Source organism: Nannobrachium achirus (assembly GCF_963921795.1).
Source record: "Nannobrachium achirus genome assembly, chromosome: 6".
Lineage (NCBI taxonomy): Eukaryota > Metazoa > Chordata > Actinopteri > Myctophiformes > Myctophidae > Nannobrachium > Nannobrachium achirus.
The window spans coordinates 51,693,070-51,713,386 of record NC_137815.1 but is presented as its reverse complement, the minus strand read 5'-3'; the positions used below and the strand labels follow the sequence as shown (position 1 = coordinate 51,713,386).

General features: G+C 40.3%; 1 protein-coding gene across 1 annotated transcript; it reads left to right on the top strand.

Moving 5' to 3' along the window:
• The first annotated feature begins 2,267 nt into the window (after nucleotides 1-2,267).
• Nucleotides 2,268-17,781, top strand: LOC308287415 (uncharacterized protein). The gene is made up of 16 exons (XM_080728574.1): nucleotides 2,268-2,297; nucleotides 5,779-5,821; nucleotides 6,100-6,165; nucleotides 6,940-7,014; nucleotides 7,120-7,230; nucleotides 8,577-8,723; nucleotides 9,167-9,313; nucleotides 10,109-10,255; nucleotides 10,444-10,590; nucleotides 11,237-11,383; nucleotides 11,560-11,706; nucleotides 12,160-12,364; nucleotides 13,030-13,166; nucleotides 13,642-14,973; nucleotides 15,540-15,757; nucleotides 16,249-17,781. Exons 2-16 carry the CDS (start codon nucleotides 5,789-5,791, stop codon nucleotides 16,316-16,318), a joined length of 3,129 nt encoding a protein of 1,042 aa, XP_080584700.1. The 5' UTR covers nucleotides 2,268-2,297; nucleotides 5,779-5,788; the 3' UTR covers nucleotides 16,319-17,781.
• The last annotated feature ends 2,536 nt before the right edge of the window (nucleotides 17,782-20,317 follow it).

The window sequence follows — 20,317 nt, the reverse complement described above, 5'->3', positions numbered from 1 at the left end:
CGTGTACAGTAAATTATAATAAAATATATTATAATAATAATACAATAAAATCGTTTTCACAAGTAGCCAGCCTAGCTGCCACGTCAAATTGCTTTGTGATGCATGGTGGCTGAATGTGGTTGAGTTGAGGATCTGCTAATGATGCTAATGATCATTTGTTAAGAGACTAAAACAGTCTTACTAGTTGACATAGAGAAAGAAGACAGTGGATTCACTGCGACAAACGTGGAGATTTTGGCCAAAGTCGCTGTTTGCTATGAGAACTAGGTGTCAACCCGGACGAGAGAGAGGGACGGAAACGGTCCGCGTCCGTCTCCCTATCTTCTTCTTCTTCTATTCGGGTTTATTGGCGGATGGCAAACAAACATGTGCATTACCGCCACCTACTGATTTCTTCGGACTACTAGTCCAATGTCCCGATTTTGTGCATCTCTGTACAAATTATAAACAGTGTCCACCCATAGTGATCTCACTCAATATATACATTGTCCACTCAGCGACCCAGACCTTGAGTCTGAGCCTCCATGAATTCTTCTCTCAACACACTATCAAGATCCTCTCCAGTGACGTCCACAACATTTAGGAATCGTTTTGCTGCTGTCAACACCATTTTTATCCTCTCGGATTTTCCCTTTATTTCCACCGCACAATTGATTACCATCGCTATGAAAGCAAGGAATCTTGTCTTTTCCATACTGATATTGTTGTTCACTTTTTCCTCCTGTTCTCGTTTTCCCTCCTCCTTCTTTTCTTTGTGTCCCTCAACTCTTTTTACTGCTTCAGCGTATGACACTCCTCTCTCTGTTCTCATCTTGTGTATCTTCACTTCCTTGACGGTCTTAGGGCACTTCGCTGATCCTGCATAATGTTCTCCTCCACAATGCAAACACTGTGCTGCTTGTTCATTCTCCTTACATTCTTCTTTACAATTCTCTTTCCCACACCTCCCACATATTTTGTTTCCCCTACATACGGCTGCGACATGCCCCCGTACTGTTGACAGCAATAGCATCTCAAAGGTGCTCTCTCGTAAGGCCTGACACGGTAACTCATATACTCCACATATATTCGTTCTGGCATCTCCCCATCAAATGTCACACACACTGACTTACTCAACTCCGGTTTTCCATCATTAAACCTTGTCAACCTCCTTACTTCACAGACTCCCTCCACTTCTAGCAGTTGCTCAGGTTTCACTGATAGTGGCACGCCACTTATCACCCCCCTCGTTCGCTTTCCCTCTAGAACGAAAACATCCACTGGGCACTTATTAAAGGACATAATCCTCATTGCTTTATTAGCCTGCTCTCTGTCTTCACACTCCACAATCACAAGTCCACTCCTGGTGATCCTTACTGATTTTACCTTGCCCACTTTTCTTTCCACAAACTTTCCTACCGCTTGAGCGTCACTAAAAATCCTGTCCGTTTGCTTCTCCGCTCTTATCCCGATCACAATAGACTCCTTTTCTTCTTCACTTTCTGACGTCTCGGTCTGTTCATCTTTCTTTCTTTTCTTTTCATTTCCATGCCCTCTCAAATTCAAATCCTCCAAATCATTTCTCTCCTTTTCCTTTTCCTCCTCCGACTCTACCATCTCTTCCTCACTGCTCCACGCCTTCGGGATCTTGCCTACAGCTGCCATGGCTCCACTCCGCCTCCACGGACACCGACACACAAACAATCCACCATCGGCCGTCTCCCTATCTTGTCCGGGTTGAAACACAGTACACTACTCCGAGTTCCGGGCCCGCAGAAGTACCAAAAAGGCTGGTATTGAATGATTGATTGATTGATTGATTGATTGATTGAATAATAATGTATTAGCCGTTTGCATTGGAAAAGCACAGCACAGTAGTTCAGATTCAAGGTCTATAATAGGATTTAAACCCAAGAAAGCAATATGGCTTGTTTACATTGGGGTCCTTTTGTACTCAATTCATAGACACATTACATGACAGACAACAGAACTATGAAAACAAAAAACTTTAGGTCATAAACAGGAAACATTATTATAAAGGGGGAAAAAAAGAGTTATAGCCTAGTGTAATAGGCCTACCATGAATTTCACAGTGTAGTAGGCGCTGTTAAAAACGCTGTTTTATAAACAAACAATAAAATATAAGTAATAGAGTTATAAAGTGCAGCAACTGTTGTTTCTCCTGTGTGGTAGACGGTAGTGCTCCCCTAGTGGACTGCATTCATTCCTGCACGGATAATCATCCATACCTCAAAGCAAGACTGACTGACAGACGCTTTCACTTTCATTTATCAGGAAGTTGGAACACCACGAACAGGGTGAGTAGAGGGGTGAGTGAGTCAGTCTACATTATATTATAGACCTATCGATATTTTCAGACTCTAGACGAAACTATAGACGGGGACAGATCTTAACTATATACTATAATGTCGTGATAATGTCGTGATATTGTTTCATGGCTGGCTCTCTGGCTGGCATAATCGAAAGTAGAACTGAGCGAGTTGTTTGGCAGGCTAAATTGGCTAAAAACAAGTGCATTCATAACCGTTTATACAATGTATTGGAAAGTCTATTCCTGAATATTTGTTTACCTTATTTTTGCAGATCCGCCGTGTTAGTAAACATGGGTCTTGCTCCTCTCTTAAACTACTTAGGACTTTTTGGTCGGTCTTACGTTAGCCATAGTTCACATGATTTTCCACCTGGCTCAACCCTTACTTCTACATAAACGTTCAGATTTCAATTTTAAAGTGCTTACCCCATGGCGACGGATGTTATAATTAACTTCGAGTGGGTATGAGTACCCGTATTTTCTGCCGATGGTTAATATTAATGTATCAGAGTGTAGTACACCACCCAACCCATAGGGTCGCATAGCTGAAAGCTTATGGAAATGCAGAGAAAATGGCCACTGATTGGATAAAAATACCTTTTATTGAACAATATGGAAGATACGGGTACTTATACCCTCCCGAGAAGAATTGTAACATCCGTGGCCATGGGGTAAGCTTTATATTTGGAATCTGAACGTCTCTGTAGATGTACGGGCTGTAAATGGAGAAACTGCAAATACCAGGTTGAAGTTCATTCACGACCAGTGTTGCCAGACGTACGATAATTATCGTATTTGTACGATAATTTGACCCTCTGTACGATGTACGATCAATAATTCCACAAATGCCCAAATGTACGATAATTTCGGCATATCATCAAAAAGAGCGTGAATTCACTATTTTCCCTGGCTGCTGATCTGGGATCTGGTTTGGCTTCTCAAAATAAACCAGGAAATCAGTCAATCTGACCCTAGATCTGTACTTGGAGGCATTAAAAACACTGGTTGCATCTTTCCAGACCAGTTTCAGGCTTTTATTTGTGTAAGCTCCAAGAAGTTGCCTGCCTCCACACAGCATATCTGATGCGTTTTTGTCACGCAGGAGTCTAAAACGAGGTCGTTTCTTACACTAAAGACGCATTTTTTGGTGAAATTACGTTTTTACGCGAGTGATTTCTCTTTTTTGGCCGTGTACGATAGTTTCATGTCAAATACGATAATTCTGAGCCTCCGGTACGATAATTCAACATTTCCCATCTGGTAACACTGTTCACGACAGTCATGTTTCAGGGCTAGCCTCTTGTAAAGTTGTAGACACTATGGTCAAAACATCTAGCATTCTTGCTATTTATACATGTTTATGTTAACTGGGACATAATTAAAGGGATTCTAAAAAAATGTATGTATATATATATATATATATATATATATATATATATATATATATATATATATATATATAGTAGGCCTAGTCTAGCCTACTCAGGCTTTTGTGAACACATCAGACAGTTTTTAAGTTGATCGATTCAGTATTTAGATATTGATATTCATTTTATCAGACACACCCCAATCGAAAGCAGTTCCGGTGACTCATACTGCCCTCCTAATACGTGACAGATGAGCGTGTCCAGATCCTCACTGTAAATATAAATGGACCGATTTAACATCTGACATTTGATAGCCTAAGTATAAGCATTTCCTGCAGACATAATACAAATCATTTCATAACAATATACACAACAGTTTATTTTTATATTTATCCGTATTCCACAATCTTTTGTCCAATATAGATAGATAGAATAAAAATAAAAAACTTCTTGAGTGTGTCATCTGTGAGTGTGAAGTCAGTGATCTGCGGCAGGGTTTCTCGAAGTGGGAGCTGTGACAAGTCTTGGGGTGCTGCAGAATCACTTCAGTTTAACCACTACCCTCTATATACTTAGTAAAACGGACCAGACTTGTACTGTACTTGCTGTGTTCTTTTTCTATCTACATCAAAACTGTTTGCCAAATAACAGAGCTACAAGCTCTAAGCTTACGCGCATACATGTAGGAGGAAAGCAATCTTTCTCTCAGATTTCCCTTGTGTTATACCTTATCTTGGGGGGGAAGATTTACAATTTTAAGTACCGTAATAATATGACGTGAGTGTAAAGTGTATAAAGTAGGCTAACAATGTAATTCAGGGGAGCTGTGCCTGTGGATGAGGAAGTTATTTACTGGGCTGACCTGAAGATCTACAAGCTCACAACATGCCAAAATGTATAGTGAGTGAGCCAGCCAAACCTGGTCAACTAGTTCTCTTAAAGTCAAAGTAGTATTCTGCGCTGTACGTTTTCGGCATTTCGGGTGATCTATGTTTCTTTGTAGTAAAGCACTTTTACAACTGTCCGTTAATTCACACTGCTGGAGTGATCACCATTCCAACACCATTTTGCTGACATAATGTCATGAACTAAGTTTTTTCAATGTCAAACTGTACTTTATAGGTGGCATATATCGAGTTAGGTGTAGCTCAGAATGGCCACATTGTTAAGTTTTGATAATGCAGTGCAATTACATCATTTTCTAATCGCAATTATTTTGTCATAATAAATAGTCATAATCGTTTCCATGTTGATTTTTTTTAATACTTTTTTAAATATTAAAAATCAACAAAGCTTCTAGATCAGCTATGTCTGCTATTTTGACATGGTTTTGAACATATAAAATTGTAAAATATGTCAGTAATGTCTTTGTGTATTTACATTATTTGACATATCTGCCCTGTGCCCAAGATTTTATTGCGAAGCTTAAAAGGCAAGCAGAAATGTATTCATATATAAGGCCAAAAACACAATACAATTATTTGTATGACAATTAATCCTCAACCTACATTTTGTAATTGCGACAGCCCTACTACACACAGTAGTACTGGCTCCAAAGACCTTATAGCCTATACTCTCCCCCTCTAGTCGTAGCCACAGATCCTCAGGCAAAGCACTGCTAGTCATTCCAAAGTCCAGGACTCGCTGAAACTGGATAAACTGGTCTATAGAGACATTTATTGTACTGCTTGAAGATGCATTATACAAGGACTGATTTGTCCTGTTCCTGTCCCTGCTTACCCATTAAGAGAGACCGATTCTACAAATGCCTTCTAAATGCCGCCTTCTCTGTAGTTCTCACACGTCCAAGATCTTTCAAAAAATAATGTTCAAAAATTGCAGATTTGCAAGCTCGCAGCGCTGAGAAGTGACACGCTGTGAGCTTGTATGTCTGCTACTTTTTTGAATGGCCAACGCAAAAAGTCAAAAAATGCTTCCCTGGTTTTAATTAAACAAATGCTTTCAATGTTTTATCGTGCCAGTTTTAACTGTTTTGTTTGTATTTCATTTTTGTGTAATTACTTTGGAAAAGTGCTATACAAATAAAAATATATTATTATTACTAATGACTAATTGTCACTAATTGTGTCTTTCTGAAAGGATTATCAATATGACGAGCACTGATGAGCAGCCCATGGAAACGGTGAGCCGTTTATTTGTTTTGTGTTCATTCCTGCGACGCAAGTATAATGGTCCAAAAGAGATTTAATTTAATCATTTGAATAATATTATATTGAAACATATTCATTCAGTTAACCATACTGTGCATGTTAAATATTACTAGTCTTCAGAACAGAACACTTATTTGATGTTCACATCAACACGATGGCTGCTCCATATCCGCAAAACATTCAAGGCCTATTTGTTTTATTTGTTTCCTTATTTGTTTCCTTCTTTTGCATTTGTTTGTGGTCGGTGCAGGAGGATGAAGGCCAACGGACTCAGGCTGCAGGAGGGATGCAACACCAGAATGCTGCTGCTCTCAGGGTAGAGAGCACATTTCCCTTGTGGATTATAAAGACATCTAATCTAGATTCTGTATCTAATCTAATCTTTATTATACGCTCTCTGTTCAAAATCATGGTAAACCTTGACCATGAAGTACATTTCAGTTTACCATTTAGTAGGCCCTGCAGCTGTGGTTTTCAACCTGTTGTCAACCTTTTTTGAAAAACGGACACTAAAATAAAAAGAATGTTTCGAAAATATTAAAAAACAAAATGACCACAAAAAGCGTAAAATAATGATAAAATAATCATTTTGGCCATTGTCAGACTGACTTTGTTTATATCCCTCTTCTATTCTTTTATATGGATTGATAAGGGATATAAACAAAGTCGGTCTGACAATGGCCAAAATGATTATTTTATCATTATTTTACGCTTTTTGTGGTCATTTTTTAATAGAAACACATATATGAAGCTTAATCTTTTTTTATAAAATATTTTCGAAACATTTTATTTTAGCGTCCGTTTTTCTAGAAAAAATTGACTATAGCTCCTTTAAGTGACTTTTAAGAAAGTGTGTGTGTGGGGGGGGGGGGGGGGGGAATGAACATAGCCCTTCTACAACCTCACGTTGTGAAAATCATTTCATATTTACAGTTCAAATATGGTTATTTTGGGGAGTCCCAAGTTCAAATATAATTATTTTCGCGAGTCCACAGTGAAAATATGATTATTTTGGGGGGTCGCAGCCTGAAAAGGTTGAGAACCACTGCCCTACAGTACCACAGTGCAAACCTCTACTGTCTTTTTTTAGACTGCAGGTTCAAGTATGGATCCTCCTCCCATTGCCTCCCAACCCCAGGCCCAGCCGCATTCAGCCAATACAGAGGTAAGGCATCAGGCACGGTATGGAAATGTTTTTCTTTGGTCAAATTAAGTGAGTGTTTGTTCAGTGACTTGAGTCTCCATGTCTCTCCCTCCTTTTATTATACAGAATCGTTATAGGACGGGATGGCAATTGAAAGTGGAATCGGCACCGATGTCACATAGAAATGAGCAGACACAATTGAAACTGGAACACAATGTAAAAGAAGCTGATAAAATGGTACTCTCTCCTGATTGGCAGAAAATGTGTCACCTGTACCTGAAAACATATTATTTTCTGTTTATTAAAGAGCTGGAGAGATGGGTAGTTAGTTTTACCTGAGGTAATTCCAGCTCTTCATTGTCTCCTCATCTCCGTTAATAACACAACCTTCTGAGGGTGAACGAGACAGATTAGTTCTCAGATCAGAAAGTCCTTTTGATTGAGTTTGAATGGCTTTCAATGTTTCTATTCTTACTAAAATCGCTCTGACAATAATGGAGAGCGTTGGAATATTTATTGTGATGCATGTCTATAGGTCTGTACAGACTGGCGAATGCGACGTGAATAAGCGAACCAAAAAAGTGAAGTATTCGCGGTTCGCCTTTTTCCATACACACCAAAAAGCGACGCGAATATGCGTATAATATTCGCTTAATTCGCCTAAAAACTAGTGGGTGATATCTGCCTGTAGCCACAGGAGAAAGGAGAAGAAAGGAGAGAGAGGAGAACGGACGGGGAAACAAATAAAACAATGGAAACTACATCCTCAAGTGATGATGACCTGGCCGTGGTTGTTAGCCTATTAAATAATAAAAAGAAAAAGAAGAATAGAAGTCTTCACCGGCACACACAACCCATCACATCACAGGAGAGACGACAACACACGTTCACCGTTCCCCCACAGACAGGCAGCTTGCAGCAGCAGTGGTGTAAAGTAACTAAAAGTACATTTACTTGAGTAGCCTGTACTTGTAGGTATTTGTACTTGAGTCCAATTCCCAGTACTTTCCTTCTACTCCACTACATTTCGGATCCTATTGTATTTAATACCCAGCGTCTTTTTGCAGATATAAATTAACAATAAAACATTCTTTACATCCATGCTTTTACCAATAGACATTCGAGTACTTTTTCCAAGCAGCCACACAGACGAGAGACACGGGGGAAAAAAACACTGTTCCCCTCGGCCTCAATGCAAAGGCCTCTCTTTAAGTAGGATAGAGTGAGCTTGATTTAATATAGAGAGAGAGAGAGAAGTTCACCAGGGAATGTTCGCTAAATTCGACACAAGGGCGAATAAAACGCCTTTTCGCTTTTTCGAAATTCGCGTTTGGTGTGGACGCTTCCATTGACGTTATAAGGTTTTTAAAAAAAAAGCAAATTATACGCTAATTCGCCAATTCGCCGGCGGTGTGTACGGACCTTATGTGTGCTGTCGTGCTCGCATATTTTTACCTTGGTCGGACTTACCTGTTGTATACTGTAATTAGGCTGAGACTTGGCTAAGGATGATTTAAAAAAAGAAAAAAAGCATGTGTGTGGTGACATTAATGCTTCTCACTGTGTTTTGCTTTCCGTCTCAGACTGGAGGAGGAAGTATGAATGTAGAAGATCCTGGATGGAATCCTGGTTCTGATAGCGGAACGACCTCCCTGACCGCTCTGAATTCTGATGCACAAACAGGGATGCCTTCTCAGTCACCTGCCGCCATGCCAGGGGCGTTTAATGTGGTAAAATTAATGTTTATATTGTTCATAAAATTGCTATATTATATATAGACTATAATGTAGACCTTCCAGATAAACACGAGCAAAACATCATTGATTTTGCAGGCTAAAATCCTTGGTTTTGTGGGCTAAAATCCTTGATTATGCGATGAAATATGCAGAAACACAACTCTTGTATGTAGAGACAAAATAATTTTGTCTGCCTTTCATTATTTTCAAGGCAAAAAAAAAACTATCTCTCTGCCTTTCAATTACCTTATTAAAGGCATAAATAATTACCCTATGACCTATGGCATTGCTAAGGAGTAAGGATAGCCTACTCTGCTAATGCAAAACCTGGTTTATTTATGTGGTTTTGCTCGTTGGAAAGAAATGTTTGCTGTGCATTATGCAATCGTGTGGTGACATTAATGCTTCTCACTGTGTTTTGCTTTCTGTCTCTGGAGACTGGAGGAGGAAGGATGGATGTAGAATATCCTGGATGGAAGCCTGGTTCTGACAGCGGACCGACCTCCCTGACAGCTCGGAATTCTGATGCACATACAGGGAGGCCTCCTCAGTCACCTGCCGCTACACAAGGGGTGTTTAATGTGGTAAAATGTTTAATGTTTATATTGTTCATAAAATCGCTATATTATATATAGACTATAATGTAGACCCTCCATAAAAACACAAGCAAAAATCCTTGATTATGCGATGAAATATGCAGGGTTCTATGTGAATTTATGCGGTGAAATCGCCTAATAATTTGCGAAAAGATTCCTAAATGCAAAATATGTGTGAATCTTTAAACAAGAATCTTAAAAAAAGGTAGCGTCCCCAGCAAGAATTATGAAAATCATAAAAATCTATAACTATTTAACCACTTGTCTTTAATCATATATACTGTTCAGTACAGTACACTGGCTATTTGAAAATAGCCGATCTACACACATACAACATGTCACTTTAGTGATATGTTGTGAGCTTTTTTTTATTTTCAAAGGAATCTAGAAAATAGTTGTACAATTTGGAATTATTACAACACAACTCTTGAATATAGAGACATCATAATTTTGTCTGCCTTTCATTATTTTCAAGGCAAAAAAATACTTTGTCAACTATCTCTCTGCCTTTCAATTACCAGGCAAAAATAATTACCCTATGACCTATGGCATTGCTAAAGAGTAAGGATAGCCTACTGCTAATGCAAAACCTGGTTTATTTATGTGGTTTTGCTCTTTGTAAAGATATGTTTGCTGTGAATTATGCACTCGCAGGGTCTGGAGGGTCTACTAATGGAGAGCATTGGAATATCTATTGTGATGCATTTTTAGTCTTTCAGCACATTTACGTGTGCTGTCGTGATCGTGCTCGCATGACTGGATCTATTTTACTTTCCGTCTCAGACTGGAGGAGGAAGGATGGATGTAGAATATCCTGGATGGAAGCCTGGTTCTGACAGCGGACCGACCTCCCTGACCGCTCTGAATTCTGATGCACAAACAGGGAGGCCTCCTCAGTCACCTGCCGCTACACAAGGGGCGTTTAATGTGGTAAAATGTTTAATGTTTCTATTGTTCATAAAATCGCTCTGACTTGCCTGTTGTATAATTAGGCTGAGACTTAGCTGTGTGTGTGTGTGTGTGTGTGTGTGTGTGTGTGTGTGTGTGTGTGTGTGTGCGCGCGCGCGTGCGTGTGTGTGACATTAATGCTTCTCACTGTGTTTTGCTTTCCGTCTCAGACTGGAGGAGGAAGGATGGATGTAGAAGATCCTGGAAGGAAGCCTGGTTCTGACAGCGGACCGACCTCCCTGACAGCTCTGAATTCTGATGCACAAACAAGGAGGCCTCCTCAGTCACCTGCCGCTACACAAGGGGCGTTTAATGTGGTAAAATGTTTAATGTTTATATTGTTCATAAAATCGCTATATTATACAGTATATCATCGTTGTCGGGTGGAAACCTTGTATGTCCAAAACGGTTCGTTTTGTATTTATCATCTATAAAATGTACTAAACTAGTGAAAACAGCAGATCTACAAGCACAGATCGGCTGTTTTCACTAGTTTTGTGCGACAGTCTTGTATGATGAAGTAGGGCTTCGCTTTACCAAAAGACGATCACATTTGAAACTTGGAGATACGAGGTTTCTGCCCGACAGCGACGATATAGACTTTAATGTAGACCCTTTAGATAAACACGAGCAAAAATCATTGATTTTGCAGGCTAAAATCCTTGGTTTTGTGGGCTAAAACCCTTGATTATGCGATGAAATATGCAGAAACACAACTCTTGTATGTAGAATACTGTAAAATACTTTGTCAACTATCTCTCTGCCTTTCAATTACCTTATTAAAGGCAAAAATAATTACCCTATGACCTATGGCATTGCTAGGGAGTAAGGATAGCCCACTCTGCTAATGCAAAACCTGGTTTATTTATGTGGTTTTGCTCTTTGTAAAGAAATGTTTGCTGTGCATTATGCAATTGTGTGGTGACATTAATGCTTCTCACTGTGTTTTGCTTTCCGTCTCAGACTGGAGGAGGAAGGATGAATGTAGAAGATCCTGGATTGAAGCCTGGTTCTGACAGCGGAACGACCTCCCTGACCGCTCTGAATTCTGATTCACAAACAGGGGGGCCTCCTCAGTCACCTGCCGCTACACAAGGGGCGTTTAATGTGGTAAAATGTTTAATGTTTCTATTGTTCATAAAATGGCTCTGACTTGCCTGTTGTATAATTAGGCTGAGACTTGGCTGTGTGTGTGTGTGTGTGTGTGTGTGTGTGTGCGCGTGTGCGTGCGCACGTGCGTGCGTGCGTCATTAATGCTTCTCACTGTCTTTTGCTTTCCGTCTCAGACTGTAGGAGGAAGTATGGATGTGGAAGATCCTGGATTGAAGCCTGGTTCTGACAGCAGAACGACCTCCCTGACCGCTCTGAATTCTGATGCACAAACAGGGAGGCCTCCTCAGTCACCTGCCGCCATGCCAGTGCCGTCTAATGTGGTAAAATATTTATCCTAAAATAAAGCATGGCCCATTAGGTGGTCCCATCTTTGTGTGATAGTGTCTTATCACAGGTTTATTTTTCAACCACTTGAACCCTAGCATCCAAACTCTGTAGTAGGGAAACATTAACCAAAAATAGCAGATCTACAAGCTCAGAACACCTCGTTCTGTGGGCTTGTAGTCTTCAAAGTATTGAGGGTTTAAATGGTTAACTGTCTGGAAATACACTTTAACATGAATCCAACACAAAGCTACACATTGACAGTGCTGTCAAAAAAGTCTATGAAGCCATCTATGAAATCTATGAAAAAGTTGAATCTGCATCATAGTTCTACATAATATCTAGTGGGGGGTCCCTGCTTCATCTCTCTCTCAGCTAGGGGGTCCTTGGCCTGAAAAACGTTGAAGACCCCTGCTATAAAGTAGATGTGTTTACAATGTTTCTTTCAGGGTGAAGGGACTTCCAATGAAAACTCAGGAAGAGCCCAGTGTTTGGTTCTGGATTGGCCAAAGGATGAACCATTACGCAAACAGCACCTGGAAAAAGCTCTGCAGTCTTGGTTCAACAAAAACGAAAAGATGTCAAACGCAAGTTGCTCCATTGAGGGTTTCTCAGATACTAGATGTGCTGAGGTCACCATTACACCTGCTTCAGGTACAGTATGTATATTATTATCAAGTTACTAAGATTAGGAATGGAACGATAATCACCATTATCATTTATCATTTATCAAATTATCGCATAGCGGAGATTTAAATGTATCGTGACATTTTCCTCTGTCATACATCATCAATCTAGTACCACTTAAACCCTCTATAATTTGGTAAAACGCACCAGTTAAGAACATACATCATAATATACATATATACATTTATACATTTATTTATTTATCCATCAAGTATGATATTGTCGCTGTCGGGCAGAAACTACCAACCATCTCCACTTTTTCAACTTTTTTATTTCCTTTAATAGACATCTGTGTGTGGGTTTTAGAAATATAGAACCAATGAAAATGGGACTAAACCTCCTAACTCCTCAAACGTTCAAATCAACTTATTTTCTTTTTTTCCCTCCATCTGACTTAGTCATTCTAATCAATGATGGACAAAACAACTATCTCCACTTGAGCTGTATTTGTGTAAAGTGATGATAATAATTATAATGACCATACCAACCTTGATGATGCAGTATTTTTTTCTTTTTTTACTGAAACGTTACTAATTTGGACATAGTTGGTTTCTGCCTGACAGCAGAGCTATATCTTTTTTCCCAGTCTTTCTTTGGATTCATTAATCATGTGGGTTTTTCTTACTTCAAAGCTCTGGATCTTCTGATGTCACAAGAAATATCTCTGCCAAGAAAAGGCAAGAAAACAGCGACAATAAAGTTCCGGCCAACAACAGATTCTCAGTCACAGCCGGCTGTTCACTCCCCATTACCATCAGCCGCACAAGAGGTACGTAGGCCTACTCATGGATTAAAGTTCTCAGTCGCCACAACTGATTTCAGCCATCTGGATTCCATAGAAGCATGTCGCGCACCAAAAATAACCAATCTAGAAGCTCACAACACGTTGCAGCGCAACATGTTGTGAGCTTGCAGATCAGCTATTTTCGGTTATTTGGTTATTTTAAGATTAAAGAGTATTTGAAGTGTTCGAACTAGTAATAGAATTATGTTCAGTATCATATTCTATGAACATGAATGGTCTCGGAAATGTCATAAAAGCAAAGAACTGGTTGGCTGTATGTAGAACAGCAGCAACATGGGTTTAGAATGATAATACCTGAACATAATCTTTACATTTTCTGTCATGAGATGTTATTTTTGCTTTATTCCATGTGTAGCTGTGCAGCAACAGTAACTGGTTTGAAATGAATACATACAAATGGGTGAAAAGTTTATGAATAACAGATTACATTTCATTCCAGGTGAAAACCCACATGGAGCCATCGAGTGCTGCTGCTGACCCAACAGGTCAGGAGACAGAGTTCAGCATCCCCTTCCCTCTGAACCACTTTGTGTATCTGAACCAGGCCTACTGGGATGAAATGACACGCATCCAACAAGAGAACGGGGTCACAATCAGAGCCGAGGCGAAGGTGTCCTTTGAAGTTGACCAGAAAAATAACGGAAATTCACCAAATCCTCAACGTGCTTGCGCGGAGTTCGCAAATCTGGCTCAGAAGCACTTGGGTGATTTCGACAGCGTCAACGTTCCTCTGAAGCTTGCGGATCAGGGAGAGTGGAAGCGCATGCTTCACAACATCCAGCGAGAAGAGTCCAAGCTGGTGCTCTCTGCATCCTGCAGAGAGATGACCGTGATCGGGCCGTGCAAGAGTGTGGCCAACGTCCGCGAGTCCTTACAAATAACACTGAGTGCCTTAAAAAATGCCAGCTTTTCAGCTGCAGCCTCTGAACAACCAAGACGACAAACGACGACAAAGGAGATCGGCATGGTCTTTAAGGACCCTTCGGTCTCTGGCGGGCTGCCCATGGATACGAGCCACTGGAAGGTAATGGCTTCAACATTTAAAAAGACACTAGTGGACATCCAAACAAAGTATAGCGTGTCATTAGAGCCAGAGCAGCTCTCTCCGGATAAAGTCATGGTTCGGGTGAAACCTGTCAACAGCAGCGCTATAGCCAACTCCCTGGAGAGCCACGCGTTCAGAGCTCTGCTGCGTCTCTACCAGAAGGTTGTGACATCCACCATGAGCTGCTCCCTACAGCTCCCCGACCAGGCCAAGGCGGTAGCACACAAGCTTCAAGACATGTACACTCTCCATCCTGGTGTTGGCATTCAAGACCATCATGGCTCCTGGACCCTCTTTGGGTTACCACAGAACCTGGGCCCCGCACTCAATGCCTTTGAGCGTGAGCTGGGTAAGCCCATGTTTAAAGACCACGACAAGAACAAGATCAGATTCTCGAGCTACGACAACAAGCCCAGTGCTGGAGCAGCCACGGCGTCCGGAGCTACAGCTGCAGGAGAGACCAAAGAAGATTGTCCTATATGTATGGAGAATTGTCCCCAAATGGAAAAACTAAAATGCGGCCACGAGGTTTGCAAGGTCTGTATGATACGGCTCTTGGAAACCACAGGGCCCATCTGTCCTTTGTGTAAAGACGTCTTTGGGAAGATGGAGGGAGATCAGCCACACGGATCCATGAGATGGCATTCTTCTAACCTCTCCCTGCCTGGATTCCCTCACTGTGGCACGATAACCATCGACTATAACATTCCAGGTGGAACACAGATGGTAAAAACCTGTAGTTAAGAAATGTATAATCACTAGAAGTTCGCCCGGCTTCGCCGGGCTCACGTCTAAGTCGTCGTGTTGCGTCTATAGGATTATATATTCCTCCAAAACATGTCACATTTGGCAACTTGAAATGTGCTAAAAGTAAACAGCATTGGCTGTAATGAGGTAGAGCATTAATTAAGGTTGTACTTACTACTTACCAGAATGAAATGACTCAAATGAAACACAATTAAAGTTATAATTATTCCATGGTTGCATCTTGAACAAAGCAGGGCTCCTCTCTCTCTCTCTCTCTCTCTCTCGCTCTCTCGCTCGCTCACTCGCTCTCACTGTCTCTCTCTCGCGCATGCGCATTTGTTTAGCGAATCGGCATAGAGGTGGGCGGTATTTTTCCGTACGTTCTACCTACCGTTGAGTTGAAGTTGAGTTGGAGTGGATGCAGAGTGGGCGTGAATGGGCTTGGAAGTGGGATGCGGCTTTTGCTCAATTGTATAATAAAGATACAGTCTGCTGTATGGCCATTGTGGGTATATTAATGCATTTTAAACACTCGCCCTGTACAGAAGAAACATCCCAACCCTGGAAGGTACTATCACGGCACTCAAAGAACAGCTTATCTACCGAACAACAAGGAGGGCAACGAGGTGGTCATGCTGTTGAGGAAAGCGTTTGACCAGAAGCTGATCTTCACCATTGGGACCTCCAGGACCACCGGGTCTGACGATCAGGTGACCTGGAATGACATCCATCACAAGACCAACATGAGTGGAGGACCAGAAAGGTATGCAGTACTTGTGTTAAACATTGTTTTTATGAAGTGTTTCTGTAGGCGGGTCCACACATGATTTATTATTATATTATATTATATTATATTATATTATATATCGCATTACTAATGTGACAATTTGAAGACCTTTGTAATACCTCTGAAATCAAATAGATCAATAAAAATAAGCTGCATCAAAATATACAATACAAAACAGTCATACATTGACCAAATATCATTGCTTCAAATAATATACGAAAGCGGCAAACATTTTGAAAATAGACAATCTATTAAAAGCTCACAACAAACTTGTAGATCAGCTATTTTCCACAATATTTATCTATGGAGCCGAGTCAAACTAAATGTAATGCCTAAACTCCTACAATTCCAAGTGATTGTCAGGGTGGACGTCCCCAGTTCAAATTTGATTCCCGGTGCTGTAGGACTAGTGTGATCTCATGTGACCTGAAATGGATACTCAGCCATGTTGTGTGTTGTTCCCTCAGGTTTGGTTATCCTGACGACAACTACCTGAGCAGAGTGAAGGCTGAGCTGAAGGCTAAAGGCGTTGAATGATTATTACTTAAAAACCTTCATCCTGGTGTCCCTATTCTGGACATGCCGAAATAAATCCTAAAAATGTAAATGTTTGAAAATGGCAGATCTACAAGGTCACAGTGCATCATGTTGCGACATATTCTATGTAACCTAGTAGATCTGCTATTTTAGCTAATATGACAAAGTATATCGTGCTTAAGTGGCTAATGAGAATTTAGCATGGCATTTTACTCTTTACTGGGGGACAAAATGGGAGTGTGATCATCACAATGTTTGTTGAAATAATACTATAATATAATAATGCTATGATACTGAATTCTTCTGATTGGTGCATCGTATATGTTGTTGTATCGTACAGCAAAGAGTAGATTTCTAAGGTGCATTGACAACACAAAAACATACTTAACAGTATACAAAGCATGATAGTATTTAACTATATAAATGTTAATTTTGTTACATTATTATTGTGTATGATATGAGCCGCTGTAAGTGATTATTTTTTTTCTTTTCTTAACTAGTTCTTTATTCTGATGGCTATAAACTAAGTGTTTGTGCCGTAACAGGGATCTCACCATCCTTCCAGCTCTTTAGTAAACAAAATAAATTTTCAGGTCAGGATACCAATTGCATCCAATCAAGAGAACTCGTACAGGATACAGGATAAGCAAGTTAAATAATTGATGAAACTGGAACACTAACAAAAATAAAAGCTTGGGTACTGAGGTGCTAACTCCTGATTTTAACCCAACTGAAATTGTATTTTCTGTTACTATTTTAAGAGCTGCAGAAAGCTCTTACTGAACAAACACTCTATATAGCATGCTATGTCATGACTATCATCTATAATAGCTATTATTGTAATGTAGAGCTTTAACATTGTTACTATTTGATTTAACAAAGCAATATCACTTGCAGCACCTTTCATTTCCTTGCTCAGTAATGTTTTGGTTGGTGACTTTGGTTTGCTAGTGTGGTTGCCCTAGCAACAAGACTATATTCTTTACTATATAGTAGGCCTAGACTTTATTCTTGTAACCACAAAAGTTTGCCGGACTACTTGTCACACTCAAGTCATATGTCAAATTGACCGTCTTCATCGGTGTGTGCTTCCATTTTGTGATACGTTGTTGTTCAGATCATTTATTAGTGAATTAATGTTCCCCATTACCTTGAATGGTAAAATGCAAAAATGGCAACCACACATGCAATTTCCCAGAATGTCATCTTTCTAATTAATAGTTTCTAAGTTGCTCTGGACTACAGCACATCAGCTCATTATCAAAGATTTAGTAGCTCTTTGTTGACAGGGACATTATTTGTGAATTGTGAGTACACTAAATAAGGGAGTGGGGAGGCCTAAAATGACATCACAACAATCTTCATTATGTTGGACTTGGCTTTGTTGAACTCTTGATTCTTAATTAATTTGTTAATAAAAGGATTTCTGTTCTGCCTCCTGTCTACCTTGCTGTGGAAGGCAATAAAATATTTTTCAAGGCAATATTTTGTGTCAAACTGTTTATTTCTTTGTTTAAATGTTATGCTGTGAAATGAGCAGGACCTATACGAGAATGTATAATAATATCTATTCAGATAATGTCTATTCTCCCCACTTTCCTGTGTAACAGACAGCACTTCTGTTAGTTAGCGGAGAGCAATCTATGTGATGAGAGTGAGACAGCTCTGTTTACACTCTATTCTATTAAATTTATTCTATTTTATTTTAATGATTTGTGTACATACAATTAGTCTTGATTTATGTTTGTTGCTTCATGTTAGCTTTGGCAATGTAAACATATGTTTCCACTTGCCAATAAAGCCCTTTGAGATGAAAGAGGGGTGTGGGCCTTTGCCTCCTTGAAGACAAGGCCAATATACAGTGGATGTCTTGTGTCATAATGACGTTGGATAACATTTGGCCTGCAATTGACACATGTTTGGAAGTAGGCTGCCAGGCTCTAGTCTTCTTTTTTAAGATATTTTTTGGGGCTTTTTCTGCCTTTATTGATAGGTGCACAGTAGGTTGACAGGAAACGGGGAGAGAGATTGGGGGGGTGACATGCAGCAAAGGTCGTCAGGATCGGGACTCAAACCCGTGACACACTGACACTCCAAGGGTTAGATTACCAGCCTAGGAGCCTGGACCACTACCCTGTGGCCCAGGCCTTCTAGGCTCTAGTCTTGTGGAGTGCCCATATATTACCCGTTTGTCACATACTGTATATAATAGGCCTGTCACTGCAGCTGGTGGAGAACAGCTGTGCAGAGAGTGAAATGCACAATCTCCATGATTTTGTATGCAACCTTTTCAGTTTTTTGCACATTTGTCTGCAAAAAATAAATACAATATGTTTCAAAAGTAGCATAACACTACATACATTCAGTGTATGTAGTGGTTCATTTCCTTTAAATAAAATGTAGGCTACATATCTTAGATTTGATTGTTTTATTTTACATGCTTCTAAAGCCGGATGCAGTCTCTTCTGTACACTGCAAATGCTGTGTGGTCAGGCAGAGATTTTTTTTAAACTGACTCTCCGACTCTCATCAAACTTTGTGCTTCATGAGACCTGGAGACATCAGCTGATTATGATAAATCAATATCCTTCACCACCACCTTATAGCCTACCTTGTGTCCGGATCAAATCAGGTCACGTGTCTTGTTCATCACAGAGTTCACTCACTGGAAATGTAAAATGTTGATAACGCTACTTTGATCAAAAAAGGTGGCAAAAAGAAGGCGGCAAAAAGAACAATCATTGTTGAAGGGTAATGAGAGATAAAACATTGTTGGAAAACCTTTCAGCTCTTCTCAGATAACATTCTATCCAGACCATGAGGTCGTTAATTCTTGGTTCCAACATGGCTTATGTGATTTATATTAACAAAAATCCTCCCTTTTGCCTATTTCATCATTCCTTAATTATGTGTGAATCAATTAGCCTACACAATTCATCATACCATTTATCGATTTTTTTAAAATGTTATTAAAACTTTATTTTTTACCCAGAAACGTAATTTGCATTATGTTCGTTTAAATCAGGGGTCTCAAACTGGCGGCCCGGGGGCCATTTGCGGCCCGCAAGACGATATTTTGTGGCCCCCACCTTAATATGAAAGTTTAATGTTATTGCGGCCCGCGAGTTTTATATGAACCTCAAAACAGTTAACCCTTTAAGTGCCTATCCCGAACATGTTCGGGATATTCGGGATCAAAAACAATTTTTTATTTGCTATTTTACTTACCCCGAGCTGCTTGGAGCAACGTGGGTGGTCCCGGCTCGCCCAGCGCTCACCAACGAGAGACGCTAGATGCTCCGACGATTTATTCCATTGAAAATGGTTTAAAATAAAGTTTAGACCCCCCCCAATGTTCACCGAATGTTCATTGTAGGCGGCGCGACGTATTCCAGGGTGCCTATCCCGAACATGTCCGGGATATTTAATAAAATGAATTATTTTATCGGAGGCCTCAACGAAGCCCCGGTCTAGACGTCCATCCTTGGCCGGGACTTAGACTCGGCCATCCACGGGCGAAAAAAACAAAGAGAAAGTTTTTTGCGGCTGAAATAGCTTTAGATCGGGCTTCTAAATGGGTTAGCATTTTGGCTACGTGTCAGCTAGCTTCCTCCTCTCGACACCCATAGGATTGACTGGAGTGAAAACACAAGCCAGTTGGGAGAGGGTCGACGAAAGCTATAAAGAAGGTCAATGGAGAAATTTCTGGCACTCTAGCACCCCTTGTGGCCGGATGGCACTGTATGAGTTAATAATACAGTACAGTTAACAGTACAGTACATGTTCCATAAGTTGAACACAACTTGTTTACACCAGGGTCCAAATTAGTGCACATGCACTAATTTGTTTTATAAGTGCATGTGCACGCACGCGTGCATGTGCGCTGAGGCTGCGGCCCAGTCTCAGCCAGACTCTGCCTCCAGCGGCCCCAAGGCAAATTGAGTTTGAGACCCCTGGTTTAAATGCTTAATCTATATTTTAACGTGCATTATATCATAT